The following is a 22,874-nucleotide window of genomic DNA, read 5'->3' as shown; positions in this document are numbered from 1 at the left end:
TTTTATTTACTGTATGGTGTAGGTTTATTACCCATACAAGCATGTTTACTTTATCACAAATTTACTTTTACTTAAAGTATGATGTAGAATTAACCCTCATACTTTATGAAATTTACTTTACCGCACATTTATTTTATTTACTGTATGATGTAGGTTTATTACCCATACAACAGTATTTATTTAAAAGGGTGGTGCGGGTTTATCGTCCACGCCTTTACTTTTATTTAAATGTATGGAGCAGAATTAGTGCCCATACAAGCACGTTTACTTTATCGCAAATTTACTTTTACTTAAAGTATGATGAGGAATTAACCCTCATACTTTATGAATTTACTTTACCGCATATTTAATTTTATTTAAGATATGGTGCGGAATTAACGTCCATATAGCAAGTAATTTATTTTATCGCACATTTACTTTTACTTAAAGTATGATGAGGAATTAACCCTCATACTTTATGAATTTACTTTACCGCACATTTACTTTTACTTAAAGTATGATGAGGAATTAACCCTCATACTTTATGAATTTACTTTACTGCACATTTACTTTTATTTAACGTATGGTGCGGGTTTATCGTCCATACAAGCAATTCATTTATCAATAATTTAATTTACAAGCAATTTATTTTATGGATTAATTGTGTGGTATGATGAGTTTTTTTTTACAAGGATACAGATCAGAACCAGAAGTTTCTTGATCCTCATCATACAACTACATCAGAACTTGAAGATCCTTGATGATGATATTGATATGAGAGCTGGCAATCTCTCCAGTACTATATTTGTAAACATGTGATCGGACTTGAGGGTCCTTGATTCTTGATATGTAAATAAGGACTTGGGGTTCCTTAAATGATGTAACAGTATTATATTGGTTAATAGTGCCGTACACATGAAAATAACTGTATTGGCAAATGTACTGTACACATGAATAGTGCCGTATATATGAATAGTGATGTATTCATAAATATTTACCATTTTGGGTAAACTGTCACTATTCAAAAAGGGAACCTGCAGTTCCTTAAACTCATGGATGAGCAATTAAATGAGATGCCAGAAGTTCCTCAAGATATGGACAATTATGTAAGGACTTGAAGTCTAGAAATATGTACAGAAAATTGTAAAAATGTCCATACCATGAGAATATGTGATTTTGGCTTGAGGTTCAAAATCTAACAGTGTTGAGAACCTGAAGTTCCAACAATTAAATGGACAACTTTTGAGGTATTATTGCAAATAGTGGTACGCCACATATTTCTTTGGCATAAGAAAATGATGAATTTAATAAAGTTCGATTTTATTATAATCGACACCTCAAGTAAGAAATATATTTTGTGAATTCCGGTTGTTAAGAATACACCGTGAAATGGATAATATCAATATAAATCTCAAATGATGAATTGAGGCTCCCCACATATTTTGATATATCTGGGCCGGAAGCACATGGATTCAAATATATGAGAAATCCCGAATTTGAGATTGTGGGTATATAGTAGTTAACGCTCTTCACTACTATATTACGATATTATCGTAGCTTTTACTCAATCCATATTTCATGTCCATTTGAAAAGGGCGAATAAATTCTGAGTTTTGTGTTTAGCCCAGGCCAAAAGTTACGGGCTCCCATACGATGAAATATGAAATTTGGGAGAGTCGATGTGGTTATTTGAACCTATAAGGCACAAGGTTCCAAACCGTCATTTTGAAAAGACATAAAAACCACATATGCAAGTTTAAGAATGTGCGCAATTATTATTACAGGAACATACAACAGATAGATTTTTTCCTGCAATGAAGGTGCAGGCCCTGTAAAATCTATAAAAATACATTATGTTCTAGAAGCCTCTGAAGGAAGAGGACGGCGCCTCTTAAGCTTAGCCATGAGCCTCTCGTGGTCTCCCAAAATTCTTTCATTGGAGACCTGCAGCATGTCTAGCCTTCTCAGTGTATCAACAGAGTACGAACTCACCAGTTTCAACAAGGCATTATTCTCTCCTTTAAGTTTCTCAACCTCCCGTTGAGACTCATGAAGCATTCTTTGGAGAGACAAATTTTCAGTTGTTAAATTCTGAACCTCGTTTGCTCTAGCACGCAAACGATCAGCCATGTTAGAAACAGAAGCAGCACTCTGAATGCTAAAAGCCATTGAGTCATCAATAGCCTCTTCCTCTGATCTCCCTGTCAACAACATTTCATCCATTGGAATAATGAAATTCCTAGCTACTATGACAGCAGTAGCATCATTCATCATCACAGAATCATTAACTGTGAGATGACGATTTTGGGATACAAAGGATGGACGCCAAACTTTGGCGTCACTGGTTGTTGTGGGAGTATCATTTAAATTGAAATAATCTGGGCAGGAAGAAGAGGAAGCCATTTTTAAGAAGGTTTCGAAGAAAGTCTTAAGAAAACTAAAGTTTCAGAAAATGAAGGAAGTTAAGTTGAAACGCAGTTGCTCCAAGTTTTGCAAAGGCAATATCTATAAGAGGAAATATGGCTACAGTTTTTCAGGATCCCAATATCTTTTCAGATCCCCATATTCTCTTTTTCTTTCCAGATTCCAAAACTTCACGTGGCCTTCATTAATGTTTGTCGGCACTTTCGGCGTTTTCAAAGTATTATTTTCGTCAAAAGCCGATCTTGCTTTGCGGATTTCACGGAGCTACTTTTTCAAAAGTATCCCGAGAATCTCGCAATTTTCTTATGGTTAATTTGAAGTTTACCGGTTCTACCTATTCATTGTATTTGTGTATAAATGTGATACTAAAGAAATTTTCTTTGCAGAAGACATCCAGTTTTCTCCATACCTAGTGATGCGATATCTACTTGTTTTTCTTATCAGTGAGCACTTAATATGCCCGAGAAGCAAGACTATCTCTGATCATCCATTCAGGAAGCGAGACTATCCCTGATCACGTTCCCGCCACATCAGGGAACTGTGAAGGCAACCTTATGCTCTAATCTCCGGAAGTTCTTCTAGACTAGAAGAAATGAGAGCTTGTTGTTTGCTCCCACCAGCTTCCTTCCTTGATTGCTGAGCTTGTTGTCTGCTCCCACCAGCTTCCTTCCTTGATTGCTTACCTTACCTTGCAATCAATATCACATTATTTTTGCATTTTTTCTCTTTTTTTTATAACTCTCTGTTCATAAGAGATTTTATTTCTTTAGAATGAACATCTGAAGAAAGAATTCATAAAGTGATCCTAACTTTGAGGGTTATTTATTTTTGACAGAGAAAAGAGTTGTGATTTTGCTCTTGCAGGATATAAGCAATATTTGTGTTATTTTATGCTTATATACTTATTTGATATTTTATCTTGAAAGGTAACCAAATGGGGAGATAAGTCTGTTCCAAAAGAATGGCTTGTATGTATCCATGAATTATTAATGCAAATTTTACAGATTGCAAGTTGGATACATTGATAATACACTGCACAGATTAAAGTCTCATAAGAACAGAATATGGGTATAGCAGTGATCAATATGATGCACGCCTGTTGCGTAGCAAATGATGTGGATTGAAGTCCCGAAAGGACAATCCTTTGACATGTCAATATTAATATTGTGCACACCTAATGCGTAGCAAATTGTATGGGCTAAAGTCCCAGAAATTAATTGACATGTATGTATTAATATGTGGCATGCCTGCTGCATGACAGATATATGGGTTCTAAATGTTCCAACTCCTTAAATAGAGATTATCCACGTCCTACTGCAAAATAACGCTCCATTGGAAGTTATAATCCACATTCTCACATCATAAAAGCCCCCTGAAGTGGCTTGGGTACCCAAAGGCAAATAAATGCTTATAATTGATGCATGCGCATGCACATGAGAATGATGGGATCATGAATTGATGAATGACAATTTTTGGTTTTGGAGTAGCTACTCAAATCATCAATGGGCTGTGTTGATTGGAACCACGTTCAATTATTAAATGTCGACAATATCATTGGCCAAAATGGAATGAGGTAATTCCATTATAGATGAGAATGAACGTGAAAGAACAAACCCACAATACGAACCCCAAAATTTGTTAATACTGAAAGTTATACTTGGGTGTTCGGAATAAAAGGGAATATGCCTACTTTGTATGACACAATGTTTCTGGCAGAAACAAGGAATGTTGGGTTTTCTCCATATTTACAGATTGAATTGTGCCTCCTTATTACACATTTACGGAGACCAACATGTTATCTTTAAGGGTTATTAAATGCACGGAGCATATCACCAGTAGTGATTCCCTAAAGATGTATAAATAGCCGGGTTAAAGCTATATAATGTGTCATAAAGTTTAATCCCTTTAAACAAAATCCTTGAAAGGATTGAAATTGCATGAAGCAAATCCCTGAAGGATATGTGCCTGAAGCACAAAATCTATACTCAATACTAATGTGCATAAATTGTCTCAGTGAGTACATGGATTATAATGTGTCTGCAACACATTAAAGCTTCTGAAGAGTTCAAGAAATATTTATCTCGACTTAAGGATCGAGCATCATGCCAACGAGATTCTTGCTTATACTAAGAAAGTATTGAAGCATTTTTATGAGGATTATCCGTTGGACACTTTAATGATTTTCCGGAAGTATATTGGACCGGACATCATATTTTCCAGATAGGGCTCAACTCCATCACCATCATTTTGGGATGATGTGAGGTATATTTGATGCTATCTCCGCATAACACCATGTACGGGCATATTCTTTCAAGTGAACTTACAAATAGCCCAAGTTTTGTTAGAAACGCGGACTCTGAAAATTTCTATGATTTACATAGAGATAGCTCACTGGAAATATATTTACTTACTCAACTACGAGAATTATTAATGGTTATATCCTCCACTCACTCCGAAAGATTCTCACTCCAAAAGATAGTCATGAAGACATCAGGGGGAGATATTAATCAGGGGGAGCATCTAGAACTATGCTGCACTGATTACTGTAATCTTCTTCATTCCATCAGTTTTCTACCTCATTGGGTTTTCTCCAAGCAAATCTTTAATGATGCAACCGACATGTCATTTGTGGTCTCCAAGGGGGAGTGTTGTAAATAATATTGGTGAAGCCCACATAAAGAGAAATGATAGAAGAAAAATGATGGTGTTGAGTATGGTAGTCAAAAGAAGAAATGATGGTGTTAGAAGTGGGATGATTAGTCAAAAGATGAAATTATAATGTTGGGGAGAAATCATTATATCTCCATTAGAAGCCTTTTACTTTGCCTATAAATAGGCTTGCTCATTCACTTGTAAGACACACCAAAATGAAGAGAAGAATGAGTGAGGAAAGAAAGAAAGGAAGAGAAGGAAGAAAGAAGGTGAGTGAGTTGAGAGGAAAGAAAGCAAGAGAGAAATTCTCCAAGAGAGAAAATTGAGTGAGCCATACTTATTGTAAACACTAAAGTTGTAGCCCTATTATTTTACATAGTGGAAAAGTTACTACTGCTGCTCTCCGGGGACGTAGGCATAGCCGAACCTCGTTAAATACTGTGTCTCATCTACTTTACGTGCAGCTCAATATTCGCACATATCCCAGTTATTTTACAACATATTTGTTAATATAAAAATTGGGAGAAGGGGGGAGGGAAGGTGGGTTGTTGGGGGTGTTGGGCTTGGACCACACTGGTCCTTTAAGGGTAGTTTGATACGGCGGACTGTCATGGACTGGACTAAATACTATGACTATTTTGGATTAGTTTGGATTGGTCTAAGCTGGATTAAGTACTGAGCTACGTTTAGTGCTACGTCGGACTAAGGAGCTGCACTATAAAAATAGTGAAGATCTATGTTTGGTGCTGTGTCGAACTAAAAAATAATTCTTAAATTTAATTTGGGTTTTTGACCTAAAAGATAAATAAATGCTACAAAGAACCCCAATTCAAAGATTTATAACAATATCTGGCAAAAACAAAGAAAGATTTAAAACAATAATAAAAAGAAAACAAATAAAATTTCTTTTTTTTTAAAATAAAGAATAAAATTATGATTTTTTTTTTTTTGGGGGCTTCTCAAGATTCATCTTAGTTGGTCAAAACATTGTTAAAGGAGCTAAGCTAACTCTATATAATTCTAGGTTTTTCAGGGACCAGGTAAAATAATAATTAAAAAAATTATATACATATATATGTATAATTTATGTATATTTAACTTTTGACTTCAAACTGAAAAATATAATTTGACAAAATAAAAATTACTTGCGATAAAGAAAGCATCACATCATGAATTATTAAACTTGTTTCAATATCAAAAAAATATCAAACATTTGTAAATTACTATAGTTTGATTTTCCAAATGCAATATCAAAATAATTATTGTAATATTTAAATTTAATTAAGGATTTTTATCTATAAAAAAAATAAATGCTGCAAAAAAAAAAAAACCATTCAAAGATCTAAAACAAATAAAATTCTAATATTTTTCAAAGAGAGGCGTCGGACTCACGTGTTCTATTTAGCTAGCGTGTTTTTTAGCGAACCACTTTTCAGACTCACTGTATTAGACGAGTGAGTAATGCGTTTTTTTCACTATTGGACTACACAATCTCATTTAAGTTAGTCCCGTCTCTTACCAAACAAGGATTTCAAATTCTATTTAACCCAATCCAATTCAATAAGACATACCAAATATGACCTTAATAATTTCACTCTGTGTTCACGTATTATAATATAGAAAGATGACATAAAACATTTGTAGATAAAGTGATCACCATCGATCCTCGAAATATATTTCTCTATATTGAAACAATTCCTTATCACTGGAATTATTGTTGTGTGTGTATTATACGCATTTTATATATTATTTGGAGGATATTGGGTAAAAGTTCATGTGGACAAAGCTAGAAGGAGCTATGATCTTCCTAATCTAATGCTCCTCGAGGGCTTATAGGTACTTTCCAAACTGTTTTGATGTTTTTATTCTTTTTCAAGCTAATAATAGAGCAGGATAAGAATTATAAAGAATTCTCCTGTTGTCGTAATCTAGAAATATGCATATGTAGGTACAGGTGTCCTGCCTGCATTGGATCTGTCATGCATGCTGACAAAGAAAGAATGTTACAGTGGAGCCCACGTGCATCTGCTGCTTCTGCATGGCGACACATTGCGTTCCATCTCCCATTATTAATTATGTGAAATGAAAGCCCATGCGTTTGCTTTGACCTTTAGCAAATAAGTGGATAGACCACCAAACTTTTGTAGATAAAGAAACAAAGACAAACAAATGTAGCCCCTAAAATGCTAACCTAACAAGCATGGCTCTATTGTTTTATATTCAAAAGAGAGCAACATCCGTTTATGGGGAGAATATAATGAGGAGTTATAGTAAGGGATTCTTTAATATTTATTCGATTAATTTTAGAATTATTATTGAACGGCAAAATTGAACACTCACTTTCAACATAAGCACTTCATTATTAAAGCTCCCGTTTGTTTATGTCTATAAAAATGGTTAGTTCTCAAAAGGCTCTACAATGCAATCAATCACGGCCTTATTTTAGGTTTGATTACTTCTTTTTAAATTGGGGCTTTTTTATGAAAAAATAAAGTGATATTTAGTCATATACTCATTCTTAGTACTAATGATATAGATCAACCCTACACTATCTAATTTCTATAAACAAATCCGAAAAATGACAGCTGACCATATTAATTTTAATTTTGATTATTAAATTACTTTGATGCCCTATTGAGTATTTTGGGTTTTTTATATATGAGATTTTGGGGTTGGGTTTGTTTTAGGAAAAAAAAACAAAAAAAGTTTTTGGTGTGTTTCTAAAATTCATTTCATAAAAAGTTTTTTTTTATAATTTGAACTCCTATATTGGATAAAATAATAAATCTAAAAATAAATAAATAAACCAATCGTTTTTTTAATCTCTCTCTGATAAGATATGCAAACAGGTAAATCTGGTAATTTCATATCGCTCTTCTTGATCTAGTGAAAAAGCAACAAAAATAGAATACAATAACAAGTGGAAACAAAGAGCCTTGCCATGGTGGACTGTCGACCAGCAATGGAGCTTCCAAGGTATGAGTCAGAGAATTGGAACGGGAATTGAGTGATAGAGTTATATATATGTTGATGTGGAGTGATTTTGACCTTTTCTTTTTTTTTTTTTTTTTTAAAAATAAAAATTTTGAGTGGCAAAGATAGATAGAGTTGGGAGGAATTATATAAGAAAATGAAAAGGAGAAATGCTAATGGGTAAAATGGTCATTTTGATTAAATGACAGGACATCTAATTAGTAATGTGATGTGAAATTAAACCATAATTTGCCACATTAAAATTTCATAACATTGACGTTTAATCAAAAGTAATAGGTAATAAATATAACATGACACACGTTTCGGAAAAAATTAAATAAATAAATCGAAATAAAATATTGATATCCCAACAAGCGAAACAAACACAAAATGATGGAAACATATAAAGAAATATGAAAAATGTGGCTACTTGGCAATGAATTTCCAGACATGCCATTTTCCATTAGGTAGAATGAGTGCCCAAAGCCGTAATACAAGTACAATTATTTACATGTGTCCATTAAACATATGGACAAAGGCATCGGAAAGGAGAAAACAGTGTAGGATACGTTAGGTAATCTGTCTAAGTTTTGCTCAACTCCATGCAGATTGTCTCCTCTCAATTCTCTAGGGTTTCAGCAAAACTCCATCTCCAAGAAGCCAGAAAATCATTTCCTCCATCACACTTTGGTCCCTTGGAGTTATCTAGGGCTTGGTCTTACTCTTCCATGTGGAGAATAAAATTAGGTCAGAATTAGTGGCCTTTTTGGAAAACTAAATCACATTGCAGCCCCACAAGGCTTCTTGGGTTTTTAGGGTTTTAAAAGTGGGAAGGGATAAGGGATTTGGAATCCTAAGTTTTGGATAGAGATTTTGGGTGTGGAACATGAAAGAGAGGGTGTGTGGTTGGGTCCATGAGACATTTCACTTGGGTGTTTGTTTATGTCTAGTTGTGTCAAGGGAATATGCCGTCTCTCTGTTACCCAAATTAAGACAGGTGAGTTCTCATCAGGTTGTCTTCAGGATTCTTCCTTTTTGTTTACAAGTGGGCGGAAGTATTTAATAATTTGAGCACTTTCAACCATTTGTCATGGTAAAAGACAAGGGCTGTAACAATTCACATGAATAGTGATAGCCATTGCAAAAGGCTTATGGTGTTTCCACCTATTGTCATGGCAACCACTATTCACATGAGATATGAAGAGAGGAATTTGTATAGAGTTTTGGTGTGGGAAGTGAAGACTATGACTAAGTATTTATTTTTTAAAAATTCTGAAATTTTTAGTATTTTTTAAGATTTTTTTTCGTTGCTGATGCCATCGCTGAAGTCAGCAAACCCAGGTAATAGCCAGGCTATTCTTGCCTTCGGGCCTGTCCAGGCTTGAGGCTTAAGCACACTAGAACCATGAAACGGGGCTTGGGCCCCCCTCCTGCCCTGGCAAGGGCTGCACGGTGAAAGTGCTCTTATAGAGAATGGGCATGTGGTATTTTTGTTTAGGAACAGTACCCAGGCAGCAAAAGATAAAAGATTAATAGAAAAATGTTATGCTTGTAAATTATGTACTAGCCTTTATATAAAGTTGAATATATATTGTTTGTGCAAATTTCTCACGGGAGAATATTCGCTTGAAAATCCTTCACTCCTTGAGCTTCTTTCTCTCTCTTCTTCGATTTTTGTAATATCAAACAGGAGTAAAAAAAAAAAAAACACCACGAGGAGGTGTTGGCCAAAGACCCTCCAATACCTAAATTAGTTTGATTGAATCTTTGAGAAATAATAACTAAAAAGGGTACGGAGTTTTCTCTATGGGAAAAACCAAGTGACCGGAGCAGTTAGGGGTGGGCACGGTTCGGGTTGGACCGGGTTTTGCCTTAAATTAAAACTGATCCAGCACTATTCATCCAATTTGGTTTGGTTCGATTTTAATTAAAAAAAAATTCAAAAACTGTTCGGTTCAGGTTGAACCGATTTCTGTCCAGTTCCAGTTCCAATTCGGTTTTGAACCGGATTATAAAAATGTTTTTTAAAATTATTTTTTTAATACAATTCTCAACTGAAATATTATTTTTTTACTTGAAAATTAACAAATTATTCAATTTCATATAAAAATAAATATTAAAGTTAGAAAAGAGAGATATTTTGAAATTGAACTTGGATAAATAATTTTTTTTTGTGAAATTTAAAAATATAGCATTAAATATAAATATACATTGAAATTATATATATTTTTAATTTGACCGGTTCGGTTCAACCCAGTTTGATTTTTGAAGACATGGAACCGGATTCGAAATAGATCCAAATTGGTCCGGTTCGGTTTTTGACCGATTGTTGACTTTTTGGTCAACTCGGTTTTTTTCCGATTTGGTTCGGTGCGGTTTGACTCGGATTTCCAATTCGCCGGTTTGAGTGCCCACCCCTAAGAGCCATGATAGGAGAGGCGAGAGTGGTGAGGTCGGCAGCAATGGAGGTGTTGTTGGCTTAGTTTATTCTGATGTTTGGGAACTTCTAAGGGTTGCTACTAATGGGGAGAAGTGGTTCATGTCCACTTCAGTTAACACTTGGGCCTTCTATTTAATGGTATTCTGCTGTATAAATAATGTGTCTTTGCAGATGTGAGACCTTCGTTCTAGAAGCAATTCATTTTCATTGATACATTTATTTACTTTTCTTCTTAAGAGTAATACAAAACAAATAAGAAACTGTGCAAAGTCACCTTCCTACAAAGACCAGCCTCGAAGAAATGTTTCTTTAACTCGTCCAAAAACAATAAAAACAAAGAAGGTGATATCACTTGTAGGTGAGAAGAGTACATCCTTACGGGGTGGCCTAATTTGGCTCCTTCGACCAAAGAAAAAAATGACTATTGGGTAGCTTCTGGGGTCTTTTCGTTTGCTTATTTTTATATTTTTATATTTTTATTATAAATATTTTGAGAATAAAAGATAATAAAGGTCTTCTGACCCCCCAAAAAAAAAAAAAGATGATAACATATGATATCAAGATTTGGACATAGGCGGGCAGAATAACCGGGCCTCCAAAGATGGCTAGAAGGTGTAAATAGAGTCCCTCCAAAACTAGATTTGGTTCAGTTAAAACGATCCAGTCTTAAAAGCCTCTTAGGCTTGCAAAGAGGTACAGCATCTAAACGCAAGGAATTGTAGGAGTAACAGAGAGTGAGTCGATAATATGTTACTGATGACATTGGTAGAGCAATCTAGGTCAACAAATCAGAAAATTCATTTCTTTGATACATTTACCTGATCTTTTTCCCTCTTGAACAAACCAAGCTAGTAAAATAGAGAATTAAAACAAGTGTGCAGAAATGATTCGCACTGTGTATAACAGAACAGCAAACATAATACAAGAGGCCAATAGAACTCGCAAGCGCTTATTATCTACAATTTCATATCTCACCAGTGCCAAGAGGCTGCCTTGATCTATCACCAGAAGCCCATGCTCGATAATCTCTCACAAGCTGCACCAAAAATTATGTGAGCATTCCAAGTATATCACAAGGAAAATCTTGAGAGGTAAAATTTGCAAGGATCCTAACTTTCAAAATTGAATGTTACGCCTTCAAACTTCCACAGAAATGTATGATGTCACATCTTATCATAATTTGAAATGCTAAATCATGTCCTGTAAGTGTCAAAATCCATGAATTGTTCTTCGAACTATCTTCTTACAAGTGAAGTGAAATAGACACCCTAAATCCGAAGGCTGATCTTATAACATCTATGATAAAAGAGCTAATTCCATTGTGGTGCTGGCAGTCAAGCATCAAAAGTGCACCGTGGAGTTTGAACAATGAGTATCCACAATCAAAAAGTACATATAAAAAACAAAAACACCATTTAAATAATTTTTATGGAACAAAGCAACGTTACATATCTCATAAGAGCCCATGGGTAGAACTAGCCCTTAAAGAAGGGCTTGTAAGGGAAGGGTGCCCAAGAGCTCTTATACCATCCCAAAATATGTTTTTTTTCCCAATGTGGGATCTTGAGCCCTAACATTCCACTATGCTTCCGTACCCAACCTCCTCGTCTACCCACTCTATCGATACTGGCCCGATGGTAGGCCTTTCCATTTCCTCCCTTTGAGATGGCTCTCACTTACCCACTAGTATTCGGCAACTCAATATTATGCCCATACATAATACCAGCCACCTTGATCTAGCCTATAAGTTGCCCCTTCCAGGGAGTCTGGCCCAGTTGTGAGGTGAAACTAGAATCTGATACCCAATGTTAGGAGTCCATGGGTAAAACTTGCCCCTAAAAACTGGCTTGTAAGGGAAGGGCCCCCAATAGCTCTTAAACCATCCCAACATATGCTAGTTTTCCAATGTGGCATTTTGAGTCCTAACAATATCCACTCCAAAGATCAAAATTCAAAAGCCTTTGACAGGTGTTTGCCCCAAGCCAAGTTGTGCCAATCCAATCCATAAATAATTTGAGAAAGCAGTTCACAAGATTTACTATGTGCCAAGACAGCCCAAGAGCATACGACATCGTTCTCCTACTGATGCAAAATTAATCTGCAAGAAAACTACTGGGAAACTGAAACCTAGAGAGGGAGAGACAGACAGACAGACAGAGTGAGAGCGACTGTATATCAACTTGGGTCATGGCTAACAAATTCACATATGTTAATGAATCCCATGAAAAAATGTTTCTCAATGATTTTATTCACTGAAATTATAGAATTTTACATTTTGCTTCATTTTGAACCCTTGCTTTAAATCAATTCCATCCATTATGTTATACCAAATTCTTGCTTACTTCTTTTATCAATTATACTCATCTTTCATGTCCTCCATGGCTCAATTGGAATGAGATACAATGTGAAAATCAATTTTGATTCAATAGAATTCTGTAATGCAAATGAAACACATTGCAGTGCACATGAACCAGTTTGTTGTCATAGCCAAAGCCCTTTTTTCATCAGTGCACTTACATAGGGATTTTTTTACTTCTTATTTTGGTCAAATCAAAGGCCATTCAAGCTTTGGCTTACAACAACTCGAGTTCATTTATCTTGAACTGTATTACTAAAGAAAAAAAACAAAGATTGTGAAAGAGAAACTGTGACTAATGACAGAACAAAGCAATCCAATTCTTAAAATAAGCATAAACATTATGCTATCAGCCCATCCATCAAAAAAGAAGGAAAGAAGCCAACAATTTACATGCAAATAGCAAAGGTTTGAATTTATTCCAATTTACCCATCTAAAAAGGAAATTTTTAAGACAATTTTATATTTATTTCCAATTTAAAATAATGTATACTTCAGAGGCCATGGTCAGATTGGTTTTGAAATCAATAGATTTAAAAATAAAAAATAAATAAAAAATAAAAACCAACAGAAGGACAAACTGCAAAACAGTATCGAAGAAATTTCCACTAACCTGCGACATAAACCTGGGAAGCATAATTCTTAATATTTGTTCAAGGACTTGGGTCCCGGATGATTCAATAGCTTGTGCTGGGATTGCACGAAATGCAAAAGGAATCTCAATGCTCACCTTAATTTCACAAAACAATCCAAGTTAGTTTCCAGACATAGTAAAATATCAATTAGCATAGTTATGCAACAATATATAGAAAATTTAAATAAACAAAAAAATCTTGCAATATACACCTCAATGACAGTATCTGATCTGAGTTGCTGTAGTGAGGAGTTGCTTTGGTTGTTAGTGCATGATATTTGATTCACCATAAAAGCTGCATTCCCATACCAAATCAATGTCAAAGAACTCCTGAAAAGAAGTATAAATCAAATGACTCAACAAAACGAATGCCTTCTCTAGTAGAAATGAAACTCTTTAATATTAAATGTTTTCATCATTGAGAAATGAAACCAAATACACTACCACGATTCACCTTCCCTACTATCTCTACAAACACTCTGCATGAACCATTCTGCAGATGGACATTTTTTGACCAATAAGTTTAACCAATATTAATCAGTGAATACCATTATTTCAGATGATGACAGTTTCCTTCTGCAGTCATTGGCAGTCAGCCAGCTTTCACAACTGCGGAAAAGCCACGCATACACAACTGATTGGTGCAGAAATTTGTGAAACAGATAAACCATAAATAACCAATTGATTCACTCTAAAATCTGTGAAGGGGTAAATATCTGGATTCGTGCAAAGACCTCAACAACCTTAAGCTTTGACGCATCCACTTTCAGAGTTGATTAATTTCCTTTTCAGTTCAAGTTTGAAAAAAAATTATCTTGCATGCCCCCAAGGCTTACTAAAGAGAAATAGATAGGGATGTAAATGAGTTGAGCCTCTTGACAACTACTTGGGAGCTCCTCAATAAAGGCTTCGTCGAGCTCATTCAGTTATCTAAGTTATCCAATCGTGCCTCGACCAATTCAGAATTCTGATATTTACATCAAGAAGCAGACAATGAACCATACCAGGCCTTTCCAAACCAAGAAGCAGAGTAAATTCTAAGGTTAACTAATTCATGGTTTCGACCCTCATGAGTACCTAGTATAGTTGAGCTTGAGCTTGGTTATGCATGTACTCAGAAGAGCTTAAACGACCACCCAGCTCACTTACACCCCGACAAATGGAAGAAGTTTGTGTGACATCAAAAGGTTGCAGGATGCATTGATTACTAGTACATGAATTGATTCTGTATGTGTTACTAAATTATACTAGGTACTCACGAGACCATGAATTAATAAACCTCAGAACTTGTTCCGCTTCTCGTGAAACAACTATTCGAAATTAAGCAGGCAATCATTGATGATTGTTCTTATGAAGCTCAATGATGGCTAACCTGTTTCCACAATAAACGAAAATAGAGTGCACTAATATGTTTTGAACCCTCAAGAATATTTTGCAATATTAAAGTAGTATAGTTATAGCAACATGCTGTAATCAACCTCCACAAATTTGTTTCAACAGAACGGGCTTTACATAATTCTAATTCTGACTATCTCATAAAACTAAGCAAAAACTCACTCACCATCAAACTTGTCGTTCTGCGCAACCGCGATGGGTGAGCCATCAAGCTGTAACAACAAAGCATAAATGAGAAACAAAAGGGCACATGATAATATTCATAAATTTTTTTAAAAGAGAAAACATTAAAAATGAAGAATAAAACTACACACACCTTGCAGGACAAGAGCTTAATGCAACAGCCATTGGGCTGCTCTTCGACCCTAACCAGAAGAACAGGGCAAACCTCAAATGCAAAGAACTTGAACCTATACACATAGCACCTGAATGTATTCTCATCAACTCTCTCGATCCTCTCTGCATCTAAAACCGAGTATTGACTCGCCGGTAAGCTCATATACTCACCTGAAAACCCCAACAACAAAAAACCATAAATTTCCCAAAAAAAAACAAAATTGGACAAAATTGAGAAAACAACCATGAAATTGCATAGAAAGAAATCCGAAATGTCATTCTAACATTACTTAGAGGCCGCTGGAGCTGCGGAACCGATACCGATTCGGTTCGCCGAGCGACGAAGCGCGCTTTCGGTGTCAAATCGGCCGAAATATGAAGCGAGGGTTTCGGGGGAGCGAAAGCGAAAAGCACATGTTTGAGTTTCAGTCTCGGAGACGTCCCGTTCCTCAGATTTTCGTACGGACACGAAATGGAACCAAATTTTATAGAGAACGAGCTCAGTGCCATTTTTTTTTCTTTATATTATAAAATAAATATTTAAATATTTGCCCCGAAAAGGAAGCAAAAATAATTAGGAAATGATTTATTTATAAAAAGATTTGAATTTGGGAGGTTTGTGTCCGCTTATCAGATGAGAGAAGCAGAGGAAGAAGAAGCAGTTGAGTGGTGAAGGATAACAGGATAAGACAAATAATCTACCAAATTTAACTGCTGCATTTAATTAAATTTTTTTTTTTTCTCATCACTAGAATTTTGTGAATAAAAAAATGTCAATATCTGCATGAAATTATGTTTTTATGTAGATACTGTTTCTCTCGAAGAAGTCGTTCTTACTATAAATTATAGTGCAAAAATAATTCATTTAAAATATATATATATATATATATATATATTCTATACGTGTTATGCAAAACTCCTTAAGATTTCAAAAATTATATAACACCCACTAAAATTTCAAATTTTTTTCACAAAATCCTTTCCGTTAATTTTGCACCTAAAAGTGGTTGATATCATAAAAAATTAAAAATAAAAATACTCCAAATGATACTCAAAGATTGAATTGCACATATACCCTTAAAGCTTAATTATTGAGGTTGATTTTGTCATTTGGAGAAGTTTTTTAAAATATTAAAAAAATTAAATTTTTAATAAAAAAAAAATTAAAGGACTGAGTTCCGTGAAAACAATTTGAGATATGTGAGAGAGTTTAGTGTAATTTCTAAAACCTCATAGGATTTTGTAAAAATACTATAGAGCATAGAGGGTGTGCAAATAACACTTTGTGGATTCGGATCATTCTCTCAACAATATGAGAAAGGTTGAACTTATCACTTTGACCGGCTCCAGTTAGTTTGTTGTTCTTGTTTTCGTAAAAAAAATTAATGGCATGTTACTTATTATTAATATATAGATATTGAAATGATTCCAATTCCTTATTTCCTCTATGTTTATTAACACATACGAAATAAAAAATTATAAGAATCTATGATAAAATTCATAATTTAATACCCTAAAAATTAAGAATCAGATCAACCATTGATTCAATTTCAATTCCTTATTCTCAAATTCTTAAGTGTCCCGATAATAACTTCTCCAATAAGGAAGTCTCATGGAATACAAAAGCCAAAATCCTGCTGATAATATTGGAATCATATTCCTCCAAGATAACCAAGTCTAATAACCCGAATCTATCTCTTCCGTTAATAATATTATTATATTGTTACTAATAATGTTGTATCCAGTTAGAATTGTAATTGGCTTTGGGAGATATAACCCCTTTCCCACGTTATATATATACAACAAGAAAAGAAAGGAAAATCGTCCGTATAAAACACGCACCCAACCAAACCCTAGCTATCTCCATTCAACCTAGAAGAAGGGACAAAACCGAAGCTTGGAACTTGGATCTTCTTGTTACGTACTGTGAGTACTGAATTCCTTCTTACACCTAATCTTTTTTCTGTTTTCATGAATCACTTTGTGGATCCAAAATCAAAGTTTTAAAGGGCTTTATCCTCTTTCCATTGGATCCAAAATCACTCAATTTGCGGAAGAAGGGCTTCCAAAACTGGAATTTTAATACCAAAAAATTTCGAGAAACTGACATGATTGACTTTATTGGTCGATTTATATTGAAATAGAATTAAGGTATTTGAAACGAATTGATAGATGCTTCCCTGTACGGGTGGAAGTTAGAATAATTTGAGTTTTATTGTTTTTGAGTGTGTAAAACAAGCATTTGATCGAGAAGATTTGTGTATAGACGAGAAATCTCAAGTGTATTCTCACATCTGTTCGTGTAACACTGATGCATAGAATTACATAGTATTTACAATTGTTTAATTTGCAGATCTTTCTGCTAAGAACGTACATGTACATATGAAAATTCTAATATGCTATTTGTATTGGTATACTTCAATTACTATGTGCTAAATTATAACCTGGGAGTTTTGTTTTCTGAATTGTAGGTGCTCACAATTCGGTACGTAGAAATGGAGTATGGTGAGTCTGTTTTTTGGTTTTTGTTTTTCACAATTAAGGTTTCTGATTACCCTTTGCCTTTAGAAAGGGCTGCAAGATAACTAACTTATATTATTTTTCATGTTATGTATGTTGTAAAATAGGATACTTTCAATTTCAATCAAGTCACCAGCAGGCCTTGAAATCGCTTGAAGCTCAGATGATTGAGCATAAGAAACTACTTGTGCAGTTGGAAGCTGAAAAGAGAGGGCTTAATGCATGTCTTGACAAGACTAAGGCTCAAAATTTAGATCTTGGGACGGAGCTTAAGCAGATGGAAGTTGATAAGATGGAGCTTAGAATGAGAGTGCTTCAGTTGCAGAAGGAAAAGGAACTTAATAACAAATATTTTTCTCAGAGAATGCTTGTGCTGCAGGGTGAAGTTGATCGGAACCAACAGCTTTGGGCTGACAAGGTGGATCTTATGAAGCAGATTGAGCAGCTTGGGGTAGATAAGCAAATCCTTGAGGAAGATGCTGAGCAGAGTGAGTGTTGGAGGAGAGAGCTTGAGGTGGAGCTTGAGGCGAGTGAGATTGAAAAGGGAGATATTGTAAAAGAGCTTAAGGAGATTCACGCTGAAAAGAAAAATCTTGAGGGACAGATTGAGAAGATGGAATATTATCAGAAAGAGATTAAGAAGAAACTTCTTGATCTGCAGGATGAAGCTGAGAAGAAAGAGCTTCAGAGCAAAGAGCTTAATCAGAAAGTGCTTAACCTGCAGAGTGAAGCTGTTCAAAACAAAAACCTTAAGAGTGATCTTGAGAAAACTCTTGCGGAGAGTGAAGCTGAAAAGAAAAAGCTTGAGGCGTTTCGGGGTGAAAAGGAAGATCTTGCGAAAGAGCTTCAGGAGATTCGGGCTCAAATGGGATATATTGTGGAAGACCTGGGGATGATTAAGGCTGAGATGGGAGATCTTGAGAGAGAGCTTTGGCGGAGTGAGGCTGATAAGACGGAGCTTGAGAAGAAAATGCTTGAGCTGAGTAGTCAAGTGAAGATTAAGGAGATTGAGAACAAAGACCTTAATGATAAATTGTTTCAGCTGTGGAGGGAAGCAGATCAAAACAAACTGCGTAATGATTATCTTGAGAAAAAGTTTGCGCATAGTGAACGTCGGACGAAAGAGCTTGTTGGGATTGAGATTGAAAAGAAACGTCTCGAGAAAGAACTCGAGGAGATTCGATCTAAAACGGGAGATCTTGTGTCAGAGCGTAAGCATAGTGAGACTGAGAAGGAGGAGCTTAAGCAGAAAGTGCTTGAGCTGGAGACTGAAGGTCGTCGAAACAAAACGCTTTTGAATGATCTTGAGAAAAAGCTTGAGCAGAGTGAATGTCAGAAGAAAGCTCTCAAAGAGGAGCTGGAGATGAATAAGCAATACCTCGACGAAGAACAACAGCACACTGTAAAAGCTTTTCATCGGAATGAGATGCAGTTGGATCAAATGGTAATTTTCTTGTTCTCCACTCGAATTATAAATTTACTTTGGCTATTTTTTTGGATTAAGTAACAGGAAATTAGATTGTTATCCTTAAATAAGATGTTATTCTTATTAATTTGAATGTATAAGTAGGTTTTAAATTGTGTATATCATAATGCACACTTAACCTAAAGGACCTAAAATTCTGTACCTATGTTATATTAAAAAAAAAAAAAATTAGGGCTTTTCACATGTAAGTCCATAAGTAGGACCCAAAATATAAAAAAGCCCTATAATATTCAAACCTTATGAAAAAGCTCATTTTGACTTTTCAAAAAGGACCAAATATACCATACTAGCCTTGAAAAACCTAAACATTACAACATTACCATTGAAGTTTTTTTCTTTCTAAAAATCATAATGTAAAGATAATAATAGTATTTCACACATCAATGGGGTCCTTTTTGTGTTTGTTTTCTTCAATTTATAGCTTTTAGTGTTTATACATAAAATCAATGCAAGAAATAGGTTTTATTATAAATTTCTCAAAAATTAATTAGGAGACTAAAATCAAAATGATTAGGACTCTATCATGATTGATGTAGTTTGATATTTTAATTTGAATAACAATAATGATTCTTGTCTTCTTCTTCTTGTTGAATCTCAAAAGAGGAATCTTAAAGAATTGCTTGAGAAGAGTGAGGCTCAGAATCAAAATCTTATGAAAGAGCTTCAGCAAACTGAAGCTGCAAAGTTAGGCCTTAAAAATGCTCTTGAGGGGAGTGAATTCCAGAAGAAGGACCTCCAGGAAGGCCTTCACAAAAATCTTGGGCAAATTGTATTTTCCTTTTTCTCAACTTAAAATCATTTTACTTAAGCTAGCTTTTCTTTTAATGAAAAAACAATTTTATTCAATGATTAATCGGGCAATCTTGTTTCCGGCTGTGATTTTCAAAACAAAAAGATCAGGAAAATGGTTGAAAATAGTGAGACTCAGAAGGAACAGATTGTGCAAATGATTGAGCAGATTAAAGATGGAAAGCTGGATGCCGACAAAGCTCTCGAGGAGAGTGAACGCCAGAAGAAGGAGCTCAAGGAGGTGCTTGCAAAGAGTGAGGCTCAAAAGGAACATCTTGAGAAAGAGCTTGAGAAGATTGAAGATGAAAAGATACAGCTTAAGGAAGCTCTTGAGGAAAGTGAGCTGATGAAAAGACAACAAGTGATAGTTTTTGGCCAGAAGGAACAACTTGTGAAGGCAGAGCTTAACAAGAAAGTACTTCAGCTGCAGAATGAAGCTGATCAAAGCAAGGAGCTTAAGAAACGCCTTGAGCAAAAGCTAGGGCAGACTGAAATGCACAAGATATTACTTGAGAAAGCTCTTAAGGATAGAGATATTCAACTGCAAGAAATGGTAATTTATTTTTTTCTTGTTCTCAACTTCAAATCAATTTATTTACTTAATTATTCTTTTTGTAATTATTATTTTTTCTTTCAGAATCAGAGATTTGCTTTAGAGCAAAAGCATAATGAAGAAGTGGTGGCAGATTTGTCGAAAGAACTAAAGGTTTGTTTAATTTCCATAATCAATCATATTATGCATTAATTAACCTATTTTCATTATGCATTAATTAACCTATTTTCAAATGTTAATATTATTTTGTTGTTTTATTTTTTGTGATTGACTAGAATCAGGAGAGTTCGAAGAAAGAGATTACATCTATCAACAGTGAAATGGAGTATCTTCATTATGTCAACAAGAAAAGCACAGAAGAGTTGGATGTTGCTGATGTTGCTGCTGCTGATGATGATGACGATGATTGGCTTAAAGTTTAAAGTGGCTATGTTAAGGCCACGTGGCCCTACCTAGACTTTGAAGTTTATTAATTTGGGTTTCTTTCAAGTACATAAGATGCATATAAACTTCTCTAAATAATCTTTTTGCCCTTTGGAACTGAAGAAGATTAATTATCTTTGTTTTGATTGAACTAGCCTTCAGTAAATAACTGAGTTTTAAGTCTAAAATCTTCAGTAAATTTTCCCAGCTGCTTTCTTAACCCTTTGATTTTCTCAATCTCTTTGTTCTTTTTTATTTTCTATTTCTCTAAATATTTTAATATTACGGGATCTCCATGAAATTCATCCTACACTCTTCTCTTAAAAATATACACAAAGAAGTGTTAGTTGGATTGGCTCAGGCCTTTGTTGTGCTCCCAAGTGGTCTTAGGTTCAAGCCAATTATAAGTGTGCGAGATGATGAGATCCCAAATTTTAAAAATCTTTCTATTTAAACCCAACATTCATCTGAGTTCACCCTTACATTTTGGAAGGGAGGCTAGAATGAGGGTTAGAGATTATAACGAAAGACTCAATTCAATACAAAACTATTATTAAACTGTTGGATTGAACCCTGATTATAACCTCTCATTATAGAAGAAGCTCCCTACATTTTGGTGTGGAGACTAATCCATAGACAACTTTAGTCAGAAGCCCATAAAAAGAACGTCACACCAACAGCAACCGACCTAATAGATTTTTATTTGCTTTAATTTGAGGACGGCATTGTGACGCGTTGTGGATTTCATTGGGTAGTTCTGGTGCTACATCTACAACTACAACAAAACAGTTTTCTCTATTTGATGGACATCACAAATGATTGTTCATGACGTCGTTTGAAATCACAATATTATTATTATTTTGGCACCACCAGAAGTGCGTATTTGATTGGACCAACACACAAAAAATGAGAGACCCAAATATTCAACAAACGCACATTAATTCTGATTTTCACACAAGAGAAACAGAAAAAAAATTCCAAAATATTATTATTATAATATATGCAGCAGCAGCAGTATGTATTCAGAAGCATAATGTGACACAAATGTAAACGTCATGCACAAACAAGAATACCTAACCTTGCCGTTGACGTGGACTCTTTCAATAACCAAGTCACCCTCTTTGCCTTCTTCAATGTTATATATATATGTATATACTAGCTCTATATTACATACTAATCTCTCTCTGATCTCTTACTTGAGCTTGCTTAATTAGTACACACAAAATGCACCAAGCAATTCCATACAAGTCATGGGCACCAATTGGCACCACCACCGTAGTACCACTGATCAGACGTCCAAATCCGACCGCTGTGGCGGCCGAAGACAAAATCATCCAAGGAACAAGGAATGATCATGTGATGATCAAGAACATGGTGTCCGAGACGGCGGTGATCGTGTTCACGAGACGCGGGTGCTGCATGGGACATGTAGTGCAGCGATTGCTTTTAGGCCACGGTGTCAACCCAACCCTGTACGAGGTTGGTGAGGGAAAGGAGGACGAGATTGCTGTTGCAAAGGAGTTGGAGATGATTTGTGGTGGTTCGAAATCAAAGGTGGTTGTTATGTTTCCTGCTGTGTTTATTGGTGGTGAGTTGTTTGGGGGATTGGAAAGTGTTATTGCTGCTCATATATCTGGGGAATTGGTTCCCGTTTTGAAACAAGCTGGGGCCTTGTGGCTTTGATCTTACTTTTTCATTTTAATGTAGATTTTTTTGGAATTGTTGGGTTCTCTTTTTTGCTGGAATTTAGGAATTGTTGGCATTTTCCTAGCTTGTGTGTAGATTTTAGAGTTTGGGATACGAATTTGTTGTTGAACAAAATAAAGACGGTCTTTCTTCATTTTGTGATTTCCAAAGTCCATAGCTGCAGCCAATGGATAAAAAACCTAACCAAGAAAAGCAATCGGGACAATT

The 22,874-nt window shown here is 35.1% G+C and overlaps 3 protein-coding genes across 4 annotated transcripts; 2 read left to right on the top strand and 1 right to left on the bottom strand.

Moving 5' to 3' along the window:
* Positions 11,204–15,874, bottom strand: LOC18785709 (uncharacterized protein SYNPCC7002_A1590). Its single transcript, XM_007218144.2, has 6 exons — positions 15,480–15,874; positions 15,170–15,360; positions 15,020–15,065; positions 13,671–13,753; positions 13,438–13,554; positions 11,204–11,504 (listed from the first exon to the last, which is right to left on the bottom strand). Exons 1-6 carry the CDS (start codon positions 15,697–15,699, stop codon positions 11,433–11,435), a joined length of 729 nt encoding a protein of 242 aa, XP_007218206.1. The 5' UTR covers positions 15,700–15,874; the 3' UTR covers positions 11,204–11,432.
* LOC109947619 (myosin heavy chain, embryonic smooth muscle isoform-like) lies at positions 17,019–21,077 on the top strand. Of its 2 annotated transcripts, XM_020558201.1 has the most exons (7): positions 17,019–17,115; positions 17,661–17,694; positions 17,817–19,153; positions 19,797–19,964; positions 20,091–20,537; positions 20,622–20,690; positions 20,813–21,077. In XM_020558201.1, exons 2-7 carry the CDS (start codon positions 17,685–17,687, stop codon positions 20,957–20,959), a joined length of 2,178 nt encoding a protein of 725 aa, XP_020413790.1. In that variant the 5' UTR covers positions 17,019–17,115; positions 17,661–17,684; the 3' UTR covers positions 20,960–21,077. The 2 variants fall into 2 exon arrangements, with proteins under 2 accessions (XP_020413790.1, XP_020413791.1); XM_020558202.1 differs by lacking the exon at positions 19,797–19,964.
* On the top strand, positions 22,120–22,800 carry LOC18787569 (glutaredoxin-C9). Its single transcript, XM_007219098.2, has one exon. It carries the CDS (start codon positions 22,185–22,187, stop codon positions 22,641–22,643), a length of 459 nt encoding a protein of 152 aa, XP_007219160.1. The 5' UTR covers positions 22,120–22,184; the 3' UTR covers positions 22,644–22,800.

This window comes from Prunus persica, chromosome G2, assembly GCF_000346465.2.
Source record: "Prunus persica cultivar Lovell chromosome G2, Prunus_persica_NCBIv2, whole genome shotgun sequence".
NCBI lineage: Eukaryota > Viridiplantae > Streptophyta > Magnoliopsida > Rosales > Rosaceae > Prunus > Prunus persica.
This window is presented reverse-complemented; position numbering and strand designations above follow the sequence as displayed.